The sequence below is a fragment of the Anser cygnoides genome, chromosome 31, assembly GCF_040182565.1.
Source record: "Anser cygnoides isolate HZ-2024a breed goose chromosome 31, Taihu_goose_T2T_genome, whole genome shotgun sequence".
NCBI classification, from domain to species: Eukaryota; Metazoa; Chordata; class Aves; order Anseriformes; family Anatidae; genus Anser; species Anser cygnoides.
In genome coordinates this window covers 3,522,201-3,543,139 of record NC_089903.1, presented here as the reverse complement: position 1 = coordinate 3,543,139, position 20,939 = coordinate 3,522,201, and the positions used below count along the sequence as shown (strand labels likewise).

The window sequence follows — 20,939 nt, the reverse complement described above, 5'->3', positions numbered from 1 at the left end:
CACCTGAGGCACACGTGTCCCCTGCAGATTCCCTCTTTTCCCATATTGTCCTCCTGATGGATGGGTGTCTTCCATGCCATTTGGGGAAACCCTGGATATGTCCCCCAGTGGCACTCACCATCTCCACTGCCACTAGTCACCGTCACATAAATCCTAAATCCAAACCTGTCACTAGCAGGTCATGACGAGACAATGAGTTTTGTGCTCCCAAATACATGGATAAAAAGGACCTTTTGGGGTCCTATTAGTTTTGGCACCAGCTTTGGAAGAAGAGCCCAGCCCAGTGCCTATGAGAGAGCCCAGTTTACTACAGAGATGGTGCAAAAAGTCAGGTCTGAGCCCATGTTAGACAGACTTTTCCACAGCCTCCAGGTGCAAAAGAGCAGGTCCATTCCTCAGATGTAGTGAGACAAATCCAATCATTTGTGTGGGAGAATGATAAGGAGAAATAACAACAGTAATGCAGTGAATAAACAAAGCTCTGGCCCAGTATGGCGTTTGCAGGGAACAATTTCTGGAGACAGATGGGAAGCTTTAGCTCTTAAAAAAATGTCTATGGCGTCACTTTCCTAATGGCATCCTTGATCTCCTGGTTCCTCATGCTGTAGATGAGGGGGTTCAGTGCTGGAGGCACCACCGAGTACAGAAATGACACCACCAGATCCAGGGATGGGGAGGAGATGGAGGGGGGCTTCAGGTTTGCAAACACAACACTACTGATAAATAGGGAGACCACAGCCAGATGAGGGAGGCACGTGGAAAAGGCTTTGTGCCGGCCCTGCTGAGAGGGGATCCTCAGCACAGCCCTGAAGATCTGCACATAGGACAGCACAATGAAAACAAAACATGCCAAAGCAAAAGAGGCACTAACCACAACAAGCCTGACTTCTCTGAGGTAGGAGTCCAACCAGGAGAGCTTGAGGATCTGGGGGATTTCGCAGAAAAATTGGTCCACAGCATTGCCATGGCAGAGAGGAAGAGAAAATGTACTGGAAGTGTGCAGGAGAGCATTGAGAACCCCACTGCCCCAGGCAGCTGCTGCCATGGTGGCACAGGCTCTGCTGCCCAGGAGGGTCCCGTAGTGCAGGGGCTGGCAGATGGCCACGTAGCGGTCGTAGGCCATGATGGTGAGAAGGGAACATTCCTCTCCAGTGAAGAAGAGAAAGAGAAAGAGCTGCGCAACACATCCCCAGTAGGAAATGGCCCTGGTGTCTCTCAGGGAGTTGACCATGGATTTGGGGAGAATGGTGGAGATGAAGCCCAGGTCAAGGAGGGTGAGGTTGAGGAGGAAGAAGTACATGGGGGTGTGGAGGCGGTGGTCGCAGGCTACAGTGGTGAGGATGAGGCCGTTGCCCAGGAGGGCAGCCAGGTAGATGCCCAGGAAGAGCCCGAAGTGCAGGAGCTGCAGCTCCCGCATGTCTGCGAATGCCAGCAGGAGGAACTTGGTGATGGAGCTGCTGTTGGACATCTGCTGTCTCTGGGCCCAGGGCTCTTTCCAAGGAGGAAAAGACAGGGACAAGTTAGGACAGAAATCTCTGCTCACACCAAGCCATTTCTCTTTGACTCTCCCCTCGCACAGTTTTTTCTTCTTGGTAGGACCTTCTTGCAATTCCCTGGTTTGTGCTGGCCGAATGTGCCATGAGGAGCAGGGTCTCTGCCCGATGGCTCCCAAGGGGGCGGTTATGCTCTAACTCCGAGGGCACGTGGGAGCATGGGGGATGCAGGGGCCACAACTGATATTTAGTCTCTCCAGGAAAATCACACTGACCACAGGAGGGTTTGCCATCAATTGCCCACCCGAATCCAAGGAAACTCGGTTTCAGAGAGGATTTTTAGACAGACTGTATTTTATAAGGCCTTCCCTGTCCCCCTACATCTCACATGGGGTGTCTTCTCTGGAATCAGAAATCCTCAGCACTTCTGCTTCTCCCAGGTTGAACAGCCACAAGTACTGAGAGGCAAAAGCATTCGTGGTGCAGAGCGAGGCGAGCTGGTCTGTCCTTCGGTATGCCTCCCAGCTTCCCTCTGCTTGCTCCTCTTTGAGAAGAAGGGGGAACACACGCCTCTGTTACCCTGAGAGGAAAGCAGACGCTGCTGAGAGCTCTGATGGGATGAACTGCAGATCGTTGCCAGGACTGGCCAAGTCCCAGACGTCTGGGACACCTCATTGCCGTGGCCACATCTGCATGGGCAGTGCCCAACCTACCACCGCAACTCCCCACCCCAGCCCTGAGAGCACAAACAAGAGCAGCACAGGCAGCGGGAGGGAAAAGAGGAGACAAAGCGATGGGCTGGCCGAGAGAGGGGAGCAGGGAGGCTGCAGGCACTCAGGAAAGCCTCCCCCTTTGCCAGCTGCGCACACCTCCCAGCTGGTGGCATTGCAGGGCAGCCCCTCTCTGTCCCTTTGCTCTGCCGAAGGAAACGGGCACGTGTCAGGAGAGAGGCACCTCTGCTGTGCTGGAGCTGGGGCTTCTCCTGACCTGGAAGCCCTGGAAGTGAGAGCAGAGGCTTTGCTGGCTGGGAGAGGAGAGCAGGGGGCTGGCTCAGAGCAAGGGGGCTGCACTGCAGGAGGTGACAGGCAGCAGGTAAAATCCACCCTTCCCAGCAGTTCTGACACTAGTTCCTTCCCACTGCCCACCCATGCTGCTGGCTGGCGCTGTCCCTGCCAGGATCTGTTTCCCTGCCACCATCTCAGCTCCCTGTCCAAGCTCCCAGACCGCATCCTAAGTGCTGCATGCTCAGCTCTGCCCTGCAGGTACCTCCCCGGGACAGGGCACTGCACAGGGACGGCTTGGTGCTTGCAGGCACTAAACAGCAGGTCAGACCAGCCCTGATGAAACTGGGAAGGTGATGCTAGCATTATTTCCAGGTTGGTGGGTGGTGAAGGCGTTTCCTAATATTCTTTGTTGTCCTCATGATGGCGGTGTAAGAGCCTCAGCCCCTTTTCTAAACCTCACAGCTCTATTTTGGTTCCCATCAAGAGAAACAAGTGAAAACTGAAAGCACAGCTACAAGGGAAGCACAGAGTCAAGCAGGAAAGGCTGCCTCGATCATACTTACAAAAAGTCCTCTTGGTAATGTGCTGTGGGTGAGCTGAAGCTCTGAGCAGATCCGTAATCTACGGGAAGTGCAAATTTAGGGCATCCGTCTGTGCACTACATCCCTATTGCCCTGCAGCCAGAGACTTACCATATGAGTGGGTGTCAAGGTTCCTCCCACAGTGAGCTCTAAATTGTATTCCAAGTTCAGAAAGCTTTTAATCTCTGGCTGTCTCCTCTTCCATTGCCCCCTCCAGGCAGTGTCCCCAGCCCTGCTGCAATGTGCAGAGGAGCTGCTCCTGGGCAGAGCTGTCTCTGCAGAGTTGCCAACTTGCCAGGAACTCCCTCTGTCCCAGGAGCCTGGCTGAGATCAGGAGCAGCTGCCCAGCCCAAGGCATCATTTTCTCTCCTCTCCATGCTCCCCCCACACTTGCTTGAGCTGTCCCTGGAGCTTTTCTTGTTGTGAGACAGTGACAGGCAACCATCTCCTTTACCCAGGATGAGAGAAGGGAGTCAGCTGATTCAGTATTGCAGGTTTGTAGGCTTGTAGACTGCTATTTCCCATATTGACCACAAACCCACTCCCAGGTTGGAGTCATCTTACCTCGGTTCAGGAGTGCACAGAATAGGCACCTGCATGTGCACAAAATAGGCACCTGCATGTGAACTGCATGTCTTAGCTCCCATTGGAATTAATTGAAATGGAGGCCACCAACTCCTGATAAACTTTGAGGCGCCAGAGGTGGTCCAAGATATAAGCAGGTAACTGCAAGCTGAGGTGGACCGATGTGGAGAGGCAGGGCACTGTATGAGGGTGTCGTCCTGGAGCCTTGTGGGGAATGTCTTCTGCCAACTGAAATGACAGCAGGTGTCCAAGCTGAGGATAACTGACCACGTTCCTGCTCAGTATGTTCGCAGAAGCCCATTGCAGTACTCAGCTGACTCAGTGGGGTAAGGGAGCTCACAGAATCACAGAATAGTTTGGGTTGGAAAGGTCCCTAAAGATCATATAATTTCTTTGAAATTATATCATATAAGAATTTCTTTGAAAGATATTCCCCTGCCATGAGAAGGGACACCTTTCACTAGACCAGGTTGCTCAAAGCCCCATCCAACCTGGCCTTGAACACTTCTAGGGATGGGGCATCCACAACTTCCCTGGGCAACCTCTTCCAGTACCTCACCACCCTCAGAGTAAAGAACTTTTTTCTAATGTCTAATCTACCCTCTTTCAGTTTAAAACCATCACCCCTTGTCCTATCACTACACTCGCTGATGAAAAGTCCCTCCCCAGCTTTCCTGTAGGCCCCCTTTAGGTACTGGAAGGCTGCTATAAGGTCTCCCCAGAGCCTTCTCTTCTCCAGGCTGAAGAACCCCAACTCCCTCAGCCTGTCTTCATAGAATAGGTGCTCCAGCCCCTTGGTCATCTTTGTGTCCCTCCTCTGGACTCGTTCTAATATGTCATGTCATTCTTATACTGGGGACCCCGGAGCTGAATGCAGTACTCGAGGTGTGGCCTCACCAGAGCCGAGTACAGAGGAACTTCCTGAGTCCTGCTGACCACACTATTCCCGATACAAGCCAGGATGCTGTTGGCCTTTCTGGTCACCTGGCTCCTATTCAGCAGGCTATTGATAAAAACCCCTAGGTCACTTTACAACTGGCAGCTTTCCAGCCACTCTGCCCCCAGCCCGTAGCGCTGCATGGGGTTATTGTGCCCCAAGTGAAGCTGAAGGCTCCCATGAGAACTGGTCTTGCTGAAAAAGACTGAGACAAAGGCGGCAGTAAGCACCTCAGCCTTTTCCTCATCCCTTGTCACTATATTTCCTTCCACATCCAATAAAAGATGAAGATTCTCCTTAGTCCTCCTTTTTTGTTTATGTATTTAAAAAAACATTTATTTTCTTTAACAGCAATAACAGACTGAGTTCCAGTGACCTACCCCTTCTTCCAGCAGTCATAAACACTCCTTTTCTTCCTGAGATCTAGCCTCAACTCTCTGTTCAGCCAGGCCTGTCTTATTCCACGCCGGCTCATCTTTTGGTACATGGGAACAGCCTACTCCAAGAACAATGTTGTGGTGCAACAGGTCCCCCAGAAGGAGATTGGATCCAACCATGGCTTTGTGTTTCAAGGAACCATCAGGGAGCATGGAGTCCTTGTCAATAAAGGCAGGAAGATGTTCAGGTGAGAGCAATGTGGGAAAGAAGGGTGAATGTCTACATCCAACAGGGAAAGAGGCACAGGTTTGGGAATCCATAGAACAGCCTGGTGTGGAGAGGATCAAGGGCTGTGGCAAGGCTAAAAGCCCCCACAGAGCCAAGGTCTTTGTCTCCTTGTCTATGGCTGTTGTCTCTGCCACTGAGTCTTATGAGAAGACGTCTTAGCCTTCAAGCTCTTGGGCCTCATTGCCTCCTCACCCCCACCTGTGAACCAGGAAAGTGTTGTACCAGTGTCCTGCACTTGGCAATGTGCATTCCCATATCATATTGCCCTAGGAAGAGCACACAGACACATGTGAGGGACAGGATCTCCCTTCCCAGGGGCCAGGGGTCCAGGTTTGGCCATCATGCTTGGTGAAACACATCCATGTTTTCTAAGCATCAGAGCCACTTTGGCATTGTCTTCTTGTCATCACTTCCTCCAATTTTCTGCTCTAATGAACTCCAGGGAATCTTTGTCAGTAATGGCCCTCAGTGGGACACTCCAAGAAACTTTGGAGTTCGCATCTGACTTGGACTTGAGAGATTTCTTGAAACTCCTCTCAGTGCCTGAGGTTCATGGGCTCATCACCAAACACACCAGAGAAGTCATTAAAATGACCTGGGAGGAGACTGGGCCTCTGCTCCTGAGCTGGACTGGGCTCCTGGGACAGAGAAAATTCCTGGCAAGTGGGCAGCTCTTAAGAAACAAAGCTCTGCCCAGGAGCAGCTCCTCTGCAAAGGGTGGCAGGGCTGGGGTCACTGCCTGCAGGTGAGAAGGGGAGAGGAGAGAGTGAAAGAGAGGTTAGGGGCAGGCTGGAGTGGGAGGATGCTGAGATGTCGCTAGAGGAGAAATCATTACCACCCTTGGCATGGTAAACCTCTGGCTACAGGGCTGTAACTGCCCCTCGAAGGGTCTACAAATCTGTGTGTAACTCAGACCCCATCAGGTATTTCAGAAGGACTGCCAGGGGGTCTTATTAAAAATATGTAAAGGGCTGTGAAGCTGGGGGGCAGGCAAGGGTGCCCAGGGTGCTGTGGGGAGAAGTTGTGGGTGGAAGCCCCCCCCCCCCGGCAGGGCAGGGCAGGGTCCTGCTGCTTTCAACAAGGTGTTGTGTGTCTCTACTTGCGTTTGTTATTCACCGTGGTGACAAGGATGTTCAGAGGACTGAAGCACCTCTCCCGTGGAGACAGGCTGGGTTATTCAGCCTGCTGAAAAGAAGGTTCTGGGGAGACCTCATTGCAGCCTTCCAGTACCTAAAGGGGACCTACAGGAAAGCTGAGGAGGGACTGTTTGTCAGGGGGTGTAGTGACAGAACAAGGGGTAGTGACTTTAAACTAAAAGAGGATAGATTTGGAGTAGATATAAGGAAGAAATTCTTTGCTATGATGGTGGTGAGTCAGTGGAACAGGTTGTACAGAGAAGTTGCTGATGCCACATCCCTGGGAGCATTCAAGGCCAGGTTGGGTGGAATTTTGAGCAGCCTGGTCTACTGGAAGGCCCATGGCAGGGAGGTGGAATTATGTGGGTCTTCCAACCTAAAACATTCTATGATTCTACGACATTTCTGCTGGGTACTCTTCCCTAATCCCTTTTCTAGGCATTGCCTGGAAGGGAAGGGCTCTGTGCTTTCAGTTTTCTAAGCTTGATTCCCTTGTTGGGGGGGTGGAAGGTAAAAATTTAGGTGCTGATAGCAAAAGATGGGAGGGGGGATTTGGACACCTCCCGGTCAGTCCTTCAATGAACATGTTTTTCCCCAAAAAAGCCCCCCTCGTTTTCTCTCCCACCCAGCAAAGCCTCTGCCCTTAAGGCCATGGGGACTGAGGCATAAGCTGCCTCCTCTGCAGCCCGAGCCCCAGTAGAGTAGACGCTCCCGAATGTCCATCTGTCCCTCCCTGGCCTTGCGTCCCTCCCCTGGCAGGAGCATTGTGACAGTTCTCCTTCTCTCTCCACTCAGTTGTCCTGCTGCTGTTCTCCTCAGATTGTCTGGGGACAGAGAAGCTCAGCTGCAGCTCAGGCATGCATCTTGCAGGTCCTGCCATACAGAAGTGTCCATGCAATCAAGGTGTCCAAGTTCCCTTCTAACCTGTGGGGCTCAGCAATGCAGTCCTTGGGTTGGGGATGAAGCTGACTTTCTATTAAGGAGAATTTTGAAGAAATGCTATTTAAAATTGCACAGCTCCCATCACTGCCTAATTCCCTTTCAGGGGAACACCTGAGTGTGATCATGAACTAGCTTAAAGAGTTGCCAGCACAAGGCAGTTGAGACCAAGACAGATGGGGAGACTCTCCTCACTCTGCACTAAGATTCTGTCCCATTGCCTCCCAGGAATACTAATATAGCACTTGCAGCAGCATGGTGGAAATGCCAAGGATGTCTACCTGCAAAAAACACTCCTCAGGTTTGACCAGGGCAACAGGAACAAAAGAAACAAAACATAGTCCCCACAGCGTAGATCTGCAGTCTGGTGAGTTGGGAGCAGCAATACTGCAAAGGTCTTTGATGTCATAAGTGTATTTAACCAGAAATCACTCCCGGCTCCAATGTTCTTGCTGCAAAGCAGGATGGACTTCTCTAGAGCCCACAGCAGAGTCCCCTACTCACCACTGCACCCTCAGGAAGCAATAATTCAGAACTCCATCCAGGCAGTTGGATGAAGTTCTTCCTGAAAGGACAGAGGCTGTGAGAAATGGATTAGTCTGTCCTCACTTGTCATTGACTTTTCCTCCTTGGACAGGCACCCATGGTCAGAAACAGCAAATGTCCAACAGCAGCTCCATCACCAAGTTCCTCCTGCTGGCATTCGCAGACACGCGGGAGCTGCAGCTCCTGCACTTCGGGCTCTTCCTGGGCATCTACCTGGCTGCCCTCCTGGGCAACGGCCTCATCCTCACCGCCGTAGCCTGCGACCACCGCCTCCACACCCCCATGTACTTCTTCCTCCTCAACCTCGCCCTCCTCGACCTGGGCTGCATCTCCACCACTCTCCCCAAAGCCATGGTCAACTCCCTGAGGGACACCAGGGCTATTTCCTACTCTGGATGCACTGCCCAGGTCTTTCTCTTTGCCTTCTTCATCACAGCAGAGTGTTGTCTCCTCACCATCATGGCCTACGACCGCTACGTGGCCATCTGCAAGCCCCTGCACTACGGGACCCTCCTGGGCAGCAGAGCCTGTGCCACCATGGCAGCAGCTGCCTGGGGCAGTGGGGTTCTCAATGCTCTCCTGCACACTGCCAATACGTTTTCTCTTCCTCTCTGCCAAGGCAATGCTGTGGATCAATTTTTCTGTGAAATCCCCCAGATCCTCAAGCTCTCCTGCTCAGACTCCTACCTCAGAGAAGCTGGACTTCTTGTGATTAGTGTCCTTGTCGACTTTGTATGTTTTATTTTCATCCTGGTGTCCTATGTGCAGATCTTCAGGGCCGTGCTGAGGATCCCCTCACAACAGGGACGGCACAAAGCTTTTTCCACGTGCCTCCCTCACCTGGCTGTGGTCTCCCTGTTTGTCAGCACTGGCATGTTTTCCTACCTGAAGCCCCCCTCCGTCCCCTCCCCATCCCTGGACCTGGTGATGGCAGTTCTGTACTCGGTGGTGCCTCCAGCACTGAACCCCCTCATCTACAGCATGAGGAACCAGGAGATCAAGGATGCCCTGAAGAAAACGAGGGAATGTACAGTATTTCAGTGTTAATAAAGTACTCTGCTGCTCATATGATTCCCAGAATTTCACATGAAAACCCAGGACTGTCTTTGTCCATAGTTTTTTTCTTTTCTTCCCATTTTTTCTTCGTTTTGTCTTTGTTTGCTTTCCTTCCATAGCGACCAGCACAGATGACCCCCAACACCTTTAAAAGTAGATTCCCAGCAGACCTTACTAACTACTTCTCTGAGCAGCCGGAAATCTGCTCTCCCAATATCCAAGGTCAATGTTTTGGTGGCAGTTTTTCTTCAACCACCAAAGATTTTAAAGTTGACTGCTTCACTCTTACTGTGGCCAAGACAGACACTAATCACCACTTCACCCATGAGACCATCTCTATTTAAAAGCAACACATACAGGAGGGCACCTTTCCTAGTCATCTCCCTTAATATCTGTACCAAGAAGTTATCAGTGTGAATTAGAAATTTCCTGGACCAGTTTGTATCAGCTGTATGGTATTCCCAGTTAACATCTGGCAAGTTGAAGTCACCCATAAGGACAAAGGCAGCTGATCTACAGATTTCCCCTCATTTCCTATAGAATAATTTTCTGATTGTCATCATGCTGGCTGAGTGGCCTATAGTAGACTCCCACAACACCACATGCTTTATTTGCTTTTCCCTTAGTCCTTACCCAGAGGCTCTCAACCATATCATCACCAACTGCAAGCCCTGTACAGTCCAGCCCCTCCATTACATACAGTGCCACCCCACCACCTGTCTGCCCTGCTTATTTCTCCTGAAGAGGCTATAACCATCCACTGCAGCATACCATTGTCCTGGTTTCAGCTGGGATAGAGTTAGTTTTCTTCCTAGTAGCTGGTATGGTGCCGTATTTTGGATTTAGGATGAGAATAATGCAGATAACTCAATGACATTTTCTTTGCTGCAGAGCAGAGCTTTTACTAAGTCAATGACTTAGCTTCTCTGGGGGGAGTTGTCTGGGGGGCTGCCACTGCTCAGGGATGGACTGGGCATTGGTCAGTGGCTGGTAAGCAATTCAGTTGTACTGTATATTCTTTTATCATTATTATTATTATTATTATCCCTTCTTTTTTTCTGTCCTATTAAACGGTCTTTATTTCAACCTATGAGTTTTACCTTTTTTTTTCTGATTCTTTCCCTGATCCCAATGAGGGGGATTGAGTGGTGCTGAGCTCCCTGGCAGGTTAAGCCACAACAATCAGTCACAGAACTCTTCCCACCAAGTTTTGTTTATGGCAATGATTTTGCAAGTGGGGGACTGAGCCAAAGTTTCTAGCTCCTCTTGCTTGTTTGTCATGCTGTGTACATTGGTGCAGAAACATTTCAATTGTAATTTATTGTACCCAGCACCTTGTGGAGCAGATTGAAGGACCACACTAGCACACAGTCCCTCAAATTCTGGTGTGCCATCCCATAGATTATGACTGGTAAGCCTGATTTTATCCCTTTCCCCCTTCAAATCTAGTTTAAATCTAGCTTAAATCCAATTTAAAGGACATGTTAAATGTACAGCCCACAGTGAAGAAACATAGACTTACCTCTACCTAAGGCACATGACTCCATTTCCTCAGCTAAATACCTCCACAGGCTGCCCTGAATATAACAAGCAGGGAGAAGGTTCAGTTGTCCTACATGTGTGCATCTGCTTCCATTTCACCTGCCAAAGGGATTTCCCACCAGGCCCCAGATGCTGCCCTGACTCCCAAAAATACTGCATTAGAGCTTGCAGATACCTGCAAATATCTTGGATCACCTCTGGCACTGAGTTTGTGTTTGATCAGCTCACTTCTACTCTACAATATCTATTATTTACCGTGGAAGGTTAGACAAGAGTATTTTGTGCACGCTCGAGGAGAGGCCAGATAAATGCCTGAGGGGGGTGGTGATACAGTGAAAGTCATGTCATGGTCCTCTGCTCCTGAGTTGGGCTGGGCTCCTGGGATGCTTTGCCCAGCAGCAGCTCCTCTGCACCACGCAGCAGGGCTGGGGGCACTGCCTGCAGGAGATGAGGGGGCAAGAAGGAGAGAGGTGTTAAAGGCTGAGTGGAGTGCAAGAACAGGGCAATCCCAGACATGAGGACAGGCTGGGTGAAGGGCTCATCGAGAGCAGCCCTGAGGAGAAGGACTTGGGGGTTCTGGTAGATGAAAAGCTCGACATGAGCCAGCAGTGAGTGCTTGAAGTCCAGAAGGGCAACTGCATCCTGAGCAGCATCAACAGAGGGGTGACCAGCAGGTGAAGGGAGGGGATTGTCCCGCTCTGCTCTGCTCTTGTGAGACCCCACCTGAAGTCCAGGTCAGGATCCCCCAGTACAAGAAGGATGCGGACCTGTTAGAACGGGTCCAGAGGAGTTCCACGAAGATGATCAGAGGAGTGGAGCACCTCTCCTATGGAGAAAAGCTGAGAGCTGGGGATGTTCAGCCTGGAGAAGAGAAGGCTTCGGGGTGACCCCATTGCAGCTTTTCAGTACTTAAAGGGTATTTAGATGGAGAGTGACTCTTTGCTCAATCAGATAATGACAGGGAATGGTTTTAAACTAAAAGAAGGGAGATTTAGATTAGATATTAGGAGGAAATTCTTTACTTGGAGGGTGGTGAGGCACTGGAACAGGTTGCCCAGAGAAGTTGTGGATGCTCCATCCCTGGAGGTGTTCATGGCTAGGTTGGACAAGGCTCTGGGCATCCTGATCTAGTGGGTGGCATCCCTGCCTATGGCAGGGGTATGTAACTAGATGGTCTTTAAGGTCGACAGGGGAGGTTCAGGCAGGATATCATGAAGAGGTTCTTCACCGAGAAGGGTGGTTGCACATGGGAACAGGCTCCCCAGGGACATGGTCACGGCACCAAGCCTGTCAGAGTTTAAGAAGCGTTTGCCCTGTGCTTTTAGTCATACGGTCTGAATTTCTGGGTAGACCTGTGTGGAGCCAGGAGTTGGACTCAATGGTCCTTATGGGTCCCTTCCAACTTGGGATATTCAGTGATTTTACTTAAAGTGCATCTTGTTCATACTCTGTAATTTCCAGTCATTTCTGCTGTTGGACTTCCTATAACATGCAACTCCGATCACGAGTTACAACAATTTGAAAGTACATCCGTCATAATCTCCATCCCTGGTCCCTTCAGACCAGGCTACAGAATTTAACATTGCAATGACCTCCTCCCATCACCCCTGCTCCATCCAGTGTCTATTGGCCACAGCCTCTTAGAGGTGTACCTCCTCCGGCATGGCCTTATCCATAAGCCACAGTCCCTTCAGAAGTCTACCTGCTGTGTTGAGGACTTACCCATGGCCACAGATGCTCTGAGGTCTTCTGCCATGGCCTTATGCACGGGCACAGACACTGCAAGGTGTACCTACTACGACATGGACTTCTCCATGGCCACAGATGCCTCGAGGCATACTTTGCTCTGGAGTGGACTTGTCCATGGACACAGATGCTTTGGGTTGTGCGTGCTGCCATGTGGAATCACCCACAGGTCACAGTTCCTCTGACTCAAGTTCACACTGGAGTTCCAGCCTGTCCAGTACAAGCAGCACAGGAACAGCAGCAGTGCCCTGGCCATCCACCAGTCCGGGCACATGGCCGTGGCTCTTATGAGAATGTTCCCAGGCACAGCAAAGAAAGATGAGAAGGAGTAGAACAAACAGCAGATTCAAAAGCAGCCACTAAAAAGCACTGGAATCTCATATACATACAGAAAGGCATGGAAGCCCTGTGGCAAACACAGGAGACTGCCAATTAGCAGCCAAACCACTATGACATCGATAAATTTGGTCTCCACACTCAAATCTGTCATTGTCCGAACCCTTTGTGCCCCAAAGAACTGTTTTGGTTTAGCACCAGAAGGCAGCTGAGCATCGCACAGCCACTCACCCACTCATCCCAGGTGGGATGGGGAGAAAATCAGAAAGGTAAAAGTGTGAGAACACATGGGTTCAGATACAGACAGTTCACTAGGCAAAGCAAAATCCACGCACACAAGCAAAGCAAAACAAAGAATTCATTCGCTACTTCCCATTGGCAGGCAGATGTTCAGCCACTTCCAGGAAAGCCAGGCTCGTCACCTGTAATGGTTTCTTGGAGGACAAATGCCATCATTCCTAGTGTGCCCCCTTCCTCCTTTACCCCAGCTTTTATTGCTGAGCATGATGTCGCATGGTATGGACTGACTTTGGTCAGCCCAGGTCAGCTCCTGGCTCTGTCCCCTCCCAGCTTCTGGTGCACCCCCAGCCTCCTCGCTGGTAGGGCAGCAGGAGAAGCAGAAAAGTCCTTGGCTCTGTGTGAGCACTGCTGTAACACATCAGTGTGTTATCATTGCTATTTTCATCAAAAATCCAAAATGTAACGTCATATGAGCCTCTATAAAGGTAATTTGACAATAATCATGCCAAAACCATGACAACTGCCTATGCTACCCAGAAAATAACAAACAAGGCAAGATTCACTTGTCCTAAACATGGGCATCATCTATTTCAGTTGGCCAAAGGAAATCTCTTTCATACTTAATAATGATCCCTTATCTCTTAATTACCTGCACGTGCCTTGAACCAATACTGGCTCCACAAATGTTACCAGGTGTTTGCATCAGAACAACTGGCCCTACTCTCCATCACCATTAATTAGCATGGGAGATGAGACAAGGAGCTCAAATGCAAGTACTTATTTCATGCTTGCCTGAATTGGGGCAAGAGGAATCCCACTCTGAGGGCTTGTGGGGTGCATAAGAGAGAGCTGTCTCCTTCCACCTCCAGAATGGCAAGCCCAGAATGAAATGCTTTTTTTGACTCAGTTGAATCTCTTTCCTCAGCAGCAGTAAAGGAGATCCCTCCTAGGAAAGATGATTCTTAAACATAATTCTTCGTGAGATATAAGCAGTGACACTGCATGAAAGAAATGTCTCTCCCCAGCTGAGATAAGTGGTTATGTCAGTGTCTTTCACAATGGTTTCTCCTGGAGCCCCAGAGACATCTCCATGGACCAATAGTGGCAGAAAAAGAGATGCTTTGGGCTGGGTCTCTGCTGCTGAGCTGAGTCAGGCTCCTGGGACCAAGGGAGCTCCTGGCAAGTGGGCAGCGCTGCAGAGAGACAGCTCTGCCCAGGAGCAGCTCCTCTGCACGGCACAGCAGGGCTGGAGGCACTGCCTGCAGGCACAGAGGGAAGATGAGCAAGGCAGAAGGGGAATAAAGGCAGTCAGGATGGTGAGAGCAGGGATAAGCTCATCGCAGGAGGAATCTTCACAGACCTTTACATGGTAAGTCTCTTGCCACAGAAAATGCAGTTCCTTGAAGTGTCTCCTAGACCTGGCACATCTCTCCATGGGGAGGACCTGTCAGTTTTCTACACATAGTTGGGGACGGTGACACGTTAGAATTTTTAAGAAGGGATTAAAAGTTGAAATCTGTTTCACTGACAGGCACCTCAGTCTCTAAGCATCAAATACCAGTCCCACATGGCTTTTAGGCAGCAGGAATCAGCTTTCCAGCCTCCTAAGTACCTGCACACACCATGATGCCCCGGGGCTCCCAGGCTGGGAGGGGGGAGTTGGGGACCCCCCAGTCAGCCTTCAGTGAACATGCCTTTCTCCAGACAAACTGCTGGGTCTCCTCTTCTACCCAGTAGAGACCCCTTAAGGCCATAGGGTCCAGGGCGGGAGAGGAGGCTCTCCTGAGTGTCCATCTGTCCCTCCCTGGCAGGAGGATCATGACAGCTTTCCTTGTCTCTCCACCCAGCTCTGCAGGTGCTGTTCTTCTCAGGTGGGATGGGGGGGGCTCAACCCATACAATCCTGCCATACAGATGTGTCCATGGGAACAGGGTGCTCAAACCCCCTTCTGACCTGTGGGGTTCAGCAATGCAGTCACTTGGGTGGGGATGAAGCTGACATTATCTCAAGGACACCCTAATTTTTGGACACACGGAAGTACACAGGTTTCCACTAGGGAGGGGTTTTTGAAGAACTGCTCTATGAAATTGGATTCCTCTGCTCTCAGCAGTGCCAAATTTCATTTCAGGGGAATATCTCAGTTTGATCATCCTCAAGCTCAAAGAGTTGCCAACACAGGGCAGTTGAGAGCTAGACTGATGGACATAGTGGCTATAGTCCCTCTGCACCAAGGATCTATCCTTTTGCCTCCCACGTCTCTCCATACAGCACTTGGAGTACGGTGGTAATGCCAAGGATGTCTACCTGCAAGAAACACTTCTCAGGTGTTATGGAGGCAACAGGAACAAAATAAACCAAATTAAATACCCACAGCTTTGTTCTGCAATCTGGTGAGGTGGGAGACGCTCTTGGATACCGTGATTTAACTAGAGGTGATTCCTGGTTCCAATTTACCTGACGCTGCACAACAATACTGACTCCTCCGGAGCCCACAGCAGAGTCCCCTGCTCTCCATTGCACACCCAGCAAGCAATAAGACAGAGCTGAACCAGGGATCTGAATGGAGGTGCTCCTGGAGGACAGAGACTGTGCGGGTGGGGTCTGTAAGAAGTGGAGGAATTTTTCCTCACAGAAGCCTGTCCACACTTCGCACTGACTTTTTGACATTGTACAAACCCCCATACCCACAGGCAGCAGATGCCCAACAGCAGCTCCATCACCGAGTTCCTCCTGCTGGCATTCGCAGACACGCGGGAGCTGCAGCTCCTGCACTTCGGGCTCTTCCTGGGCATCTACCTGGCTGCCCTCCTGGGCAACGGCCTCATCCTCACTGCCGTAGCCTGCGACCACCGCCTCCACACCCCCATGTACTTCTTCCTCCTCAACCTCGCCCTCCTTGACATGGGATCCATCTCCACCACTCTCCCCAAATCCATGGTCAATTCCCTGAGAGACACCAGGGCCATCTCCTATGCAGGATGTGCTGCACAGATCTTACTGCTTCCTTTCTTCATCACAGCAGAGTGTTGTCTCCTCACCATCATGGCCTACGACCGCTACGTGGCCATCTGCAAGCCCCTGCACTACGGGACTCTCCTGGGCAGCAGAGCCTGTGCCACCATGGCAGCAGCTGCCTGGGGCTATGGGTTTATCAATGCTGTCCTGCACACTGCCAATACATTTTCTCTTCCTCTCTGCCATGGCAATGCTGTGGACCAGTTCTTCTGTGAAATCCCCCAGATCCTCAAGCTCTCCTGCTCAGACTCCTACATGAGAGAAGCTGGGCTTCTTGTGGCTAGTGGATGTTTAGCCTTTGGGTGTTTTATTTTCATTGTGCTCTCCTATGTGCAGATCTTCAGGGCCGTGCTGAGGATCCCCTCACAGCAGGGACGGCACAAAGTCTTTTCCATGTGCCTCCCTCACTTGGTCGTGGTCTCCTTGTTTGTCAGCACTGGCATGTTTTCCTATCTGAAGCCCCCCTCCATCTCCTCCCCATCCCTGGATCTGTTTGTGACTGTGCTGTATGTGGTGGTGCCTCCAGCAGTGAATCCTCTCATCTACAGCATGAGGAACAAGATGCTCAACGAAGCTCTGCAGACAATATTGGAACAAATGCTAGTTCAGGGTCACTAAGGTGCCCATCAGCCTCTTATGATTTCCAGGAATTCACAAAAATCCCACCTTTTTTTTTAAATTTTATTTTATTTTATTTTATTGTTGTTGTTCCTTCTTTGTTATACCTATGACTAGTAATTCCAATTAAATAATATTAATCATCTAACTTCATCCTTATCCTTATACCTGTGGCATTTTTCCTGAGCAGCTAACCTTATATACATAAGGAACCAGGCTGCTTGGAAAACTACAGAAACCAGGAGAAAATGATCAGTTTTACCTTCCACCTCTTCCCATCTCCTCTGGAGCTGGGGAGCAGCCCCAGCGTTCAGGAGGGGCTGAGGGGCTCTGAGCTCAGCTGGAACAGGGAGGAGCTGCCCAGGTGGCCTTCAGAGTTGCCTCTCACTGCCCAGTGGGTTCTCCCTCTCTGCTGCCTTCCATCTGGGGCTGCTGCTTCCCTGGAGCCATGGCCAAGGACTGCAGCAGTATGTGGTCTTGTCAATACTGCTCTCATTTCGTTGATGCTCTCATTTTCACTGATAACATCAGGGTGTTATCAACATTATTGTCATCCTAAATCCCAAACACAACACCATACCAGCTACGAGGAGGAAAATTAACTCTATCCTAGCCAAAACCAGGCGATGGTCTTTGACGTATATGCCAAGTTCTGTCCTCCCTGCAGTAGGGCTGCTGGCAGATGCCATCCTGGAAAGGTGTCTGAAGCTGCCAGGAGATATCAGAGGACCTCTAGGGACAACATGCAGATCTGGGTGGGCGGTGAGTGGCACTCCACAGAATAAGTGACCATCTAAGGTGGAGTGCCCCAAAGGAAAGGTGAACCTGAGGAGCTCACAGGCTAATGAGGGCTCTACAATGCCAGGACAGGGCACGAGGAACCAGCAGGCAAGGGCACATAAGACCAAAGGGGACACATAAGACCAAAGGGTAATTCAGGATACCACCTTTCAAACTCCACAGACTAGATCTAGTGCAGAACTCGCCTGCCTCTTGTGTCATTAGACATACCCCATGGTCCTGCCAAGCAACACCCTGGGCTGCTGAGCCATCGTGGAAGATGAAAAGGGGCATAGCAGGAGTGATTTCCATCTGGCTGAGTCTGCTTCCCACCCTGACCAGTACAGCCAGTGCAGGGTCACCCTGTGGCCCCAGGGCACCACAGCCCTCGCTCTGCAGCACAGCACCACCAGACTGTGGTCCTGATAGGAGTATGGGGAAGGAACCAGGGGGGGTTCAGGCCATATGGACATACTCCTCTGGGAACGGCTATCTGGGGAGCTGGGATGTCCCTGAACAAGAGCAAAGGAGCATTCTGTGCCTGCGGAGAGGAAAAAGTGACAAAGAGAAACCTATTTCTGAAGGCATCCGCTCAGGGCAGGCTGCTGTGTCACTGGGCCAGGACTCTCATGGTGGCCTGGGGAGAGGTGGTGGGGATGTCCAGGACTGGAGACCAGGGATCCTAGAATTTAACTGGCCTCTGCTTCCTTGGACCATAGTCAGCCTCCTCCTTGTTGGCCCCAGACAGCCACTAAGCACCCACTGGATGAAGGAGAAGGAGAAGGAAAGAGGAAAGAGGAAAGGAAAAGGATTATGAAAAAGCAATCACAAACCACCTCCCACCAGCAGATTGAGTCCCAGCCAGTCTCTGAGCAGCAATTTCCTTGGAAAGACTGCCACAGTTTTATTGCTGAACATGATATAATGTGGCACGAACTTCCCTCTGGTCATTTGTCCTGGCTGTATCCCCACCTCCACCCAGTGCCTTATCAACTACCAGACTTGCTGGTGGGGGCAGAGTGACAAAGAAAGAAGTCCTTGTAGGTCTGTAAGAGCTGCTCAGCAATAGATAGATCACCGGTGTGTTATCAGCACAGGTTAGAAAACCAAAACACTGCACCGTACAGGTAATATGAATAGTATTAACTCTGTCTGGACAGATCAAAGATGTATTACAGACAGGAACATGCCCTCTGAGCTCTGGAAAGGAGCCATGAAGGTTTTAATAAGCACATCCATGCAAAAACCTCCTGAGGTGAGGTCCCACTCCTTCAGGGGAAGAGGGGAAGGTTGGTGAGACATGGGGGACATCAGGGCAAGATGGGGGTGTGCAGAGCAGTGAGTGTGTTACAGGCAAGAAGAAGGTCTGAAAGAGCATGGAGTGGCCGTGCAGAGATGGAGCCATTTGAACGTTATGTTAGGGCAGCAGAGGAAAGAGGGTGTGGAGTTCATTTCTAGAACAGAGAGTTAAATTGAGGAAGCAAGCAAGCATGGGGCTGGGACATCTCAGGTGACTGAGGAGCATTAGGAGGTCTTTGATAAAAAGCTGGGCAAGTAGTGTGGAACTCATGAGCTATGGCAAATCCCCAGAAGACCAGAGCTTTGTGTTGGAAGGAAAAGGTGGGTGGAGGGGTTGAGGGTGCATAAAACTTGGGAGATGGCAGAGTCAGAGTGAGGTACGTAAGCACGATAGTGGTCAAAGCCTGCAGGAGAACTGTTTGCAGGTATGGGACAGCATGGGAGAGCCTGTGGTGTGGATGGCTGAGGGCCTTGGTGGGGCTGGGACTCCCCCAGAAATAAAGATGTCTTTGTTTGCTCATCTATGACTGTTGCCTGTGCAACCAACAGTCATGAGGGGACACTGTTTGCTTAAAGACTTGCAGCCTTCTTGCCTCTCTCCAGTTTAATCCATCTCCAGAGCACATCCTTTCATGGCTTCATCATCGGTGGTGGCCCTCAGGGAAGCCACTAACATGGAGGCTTGTGCCTGCCTTCCTCAGAGGCTTCTTCAATCTTCCTTCAGTTGCTGCAGTTCAGGAACTTGGCACCAGAGAGCTCATGAAAATGCACAACGCCCTAACAAGACAAGCCTCTGCACAACTTACCCTAATTCTTCTGCTCTTGTGTGGTTGATTAGAGAGAATCCATGACTATAGTCTAACCGAGAAGATTTCCAAAATAAATAACAAGAAGTTTTCTATTTTCATTTTTCTTTATTTTTCCACTTAGGGAACATGCAATCTCAACCATCTCCAATTCATATTGATCCAGGGTGTTGCATGATGAAATCTGAATATGTAGGAAAAACAAGATCCTTTTTGTCAGACACTGGATAGGCAGTCTTCACCCAAGCCCCCCCCCATCTGCCATTTCTCCTATCAGTCACCTGGGATTCCCATTAGTCCTGTTAAAATCAGAGCTTTTCCCACCCAAGGCTACCACTGAATGTTTTTGCACCAATTTCCACCTGCTTTGTTTGTAGAACTGGCTGCACACAGACACAGGGTTCCTCTGTCTTACCAGAACAAAAAGAAAGAAAAAAAAATGATAAAAATAGATCTGATTACAAAATAAAATACATTCCTCAGCTCTCTGTTAAGTCCAAGTTGCCTCTACTGAAGTCCATTTTCAGCCATGCCCCGCCTCAGTGGAAAATCTCCAGTGAGAAGAATAGGAAAGGACAGACAGGAAGGCAGGTAAGGAGCTGGCTGCAGAGGCATCAGGCAATAACAATAAGAACAGCAATAAAAATAAGATAATTACCAGCAATAATATAATATAATAGTATGTATTATAATATGATAGATAATAATTACCAGCAATAACAATAAGAACAAAAATAATAACAATAATAACAAGTATAATAATAAGACAAACCAAGGAAAAGACAGCAATCGGTTACTAAGATTTGTCACAGACATTTGTCAAGAAAAGTAGGATGTTTATTGCCCTTGAGAAATGTCCATGAAATCACTTTCTTTATACCATTCTTGATTTCCTTATTTCTCATGCTATAGATGAGAGGGTTCACTACTGGAGGCACCACCGAGTATATAAATGACACCACCAGAATTAGAGCTGGGGAGGAGACGGAGGAAGGCTTCAGACAGGCAAACATGGCAGTGCTAAGAAACAGGGAGACGATGACCAGGTGAGGGAGGCATGTGGAAAAGGCTTTGTGCCGGCCCTGCTCAGAGGGGATCCTCAGCACAGCCCTGAAGATCTGCACATAGGACACCAGGATGAAAACAAAATACATGGAGACTATGTAGACACTAGCCACAAGAAGCCCAGCTTCCCTCATGTAGAAGTCTGAGCAGGAGAGCTTGAGGATCTGGGGGATTTCACAGAAGAACTGGTCCACAGCATTGCCTTGGCAGAGAGGAAGAGAAAACGTATTGGCAGTGTGCAGGAGAGCATTGAGAACCCCACTGCCCCAGGCAGCTGCTGCCATGGTGGCACAGGCTCTGCTGCCCAGGAGGGTCCCGTAGTGCAGGGGCTGGCAGATGGCCACGTAGCGGTCGTAGGCCATGATGGTGAGGACAGAATACTCTGCTGTCATCAGGAAAAGAAACAGAAAAACCTGGGCTGCACATCCTGCATAGGCAATGGCCCTGGTGTCTCTCAGGGAATTGGCCATGGCTTTGGGGAGAGTGGTGGAGAGGCAGCCCAGGTCGAGGAGGGCGAGGTTGAGGAGGAAGAAGTACATGGGGGTGTGG

At 50.2% G+C, this 20,939-nt stretch overlaps 4 protein-coding genes across 4 annotated transcripts; 2 read left to right on the top strand and 2 right to left on the bottom strand.

Annotated features, from left to right (window-relative positions):
- Positions 1-553: 553 nt before the first annotated feature.
- LOC125181614 (olfactory receptor 14C36-like) lies at positions 554-1,300 on the bottom strand. Its single transcript, XM_048056475.2, has one exon. The coding sequence runs from the start codon at positions 1,298-1,300 to the stop codon at positions 554-556; it is 747 nt and encodes a 248-aa protein (XP_047912432.2).
- A 6,701-nt stretch (positions 1,301-8,001) lies between these two features.
- LOC106049894 (olfactory receptor 14C36) lies at positions 8,002-8,934 on the top strand. The gene has a single exon (XM_013202325.3). The coding sequence runs from the start codon at positions 8,002-8,004 to the stop codon at positions 8,932-8,934; it is 933 nt and encodes a 310-aa protein (XP_013057779.3).
- Positions 8,935-15,477: 6,543 nt separating this feature from the next.
- Positions 15,478-16,440, top strand: LOC106049893 (olfactory receptor 14C36-like; the record flags this gene model as incomplete). The annotated part of the gene is made up of 1 exon (XM_066985159.1): positions 15,478-16,440. A coding segment is annotated over one exon (963 nt), but the record flags the coding sequence as incomplete, so codon positions are not given.
- A 3,691-nt stretch (positions 16,441-20,131) lies between these two features.
- LOC106049892 (olfactory receptor 14C36-like) lies at positions 20,132-20,860 on the bottom strand. The gene has a single exon (XM_048056474.2). It carries the CDS (start codon positions 20,858-20,860, stop codon positions 20,132-20,134), a length of 729 nt encoding a protein of 242 aa, XP_047912431.2.
- Between the last annotated feature and the right edge of the window lie 79 nt (positions 20,861-20,939).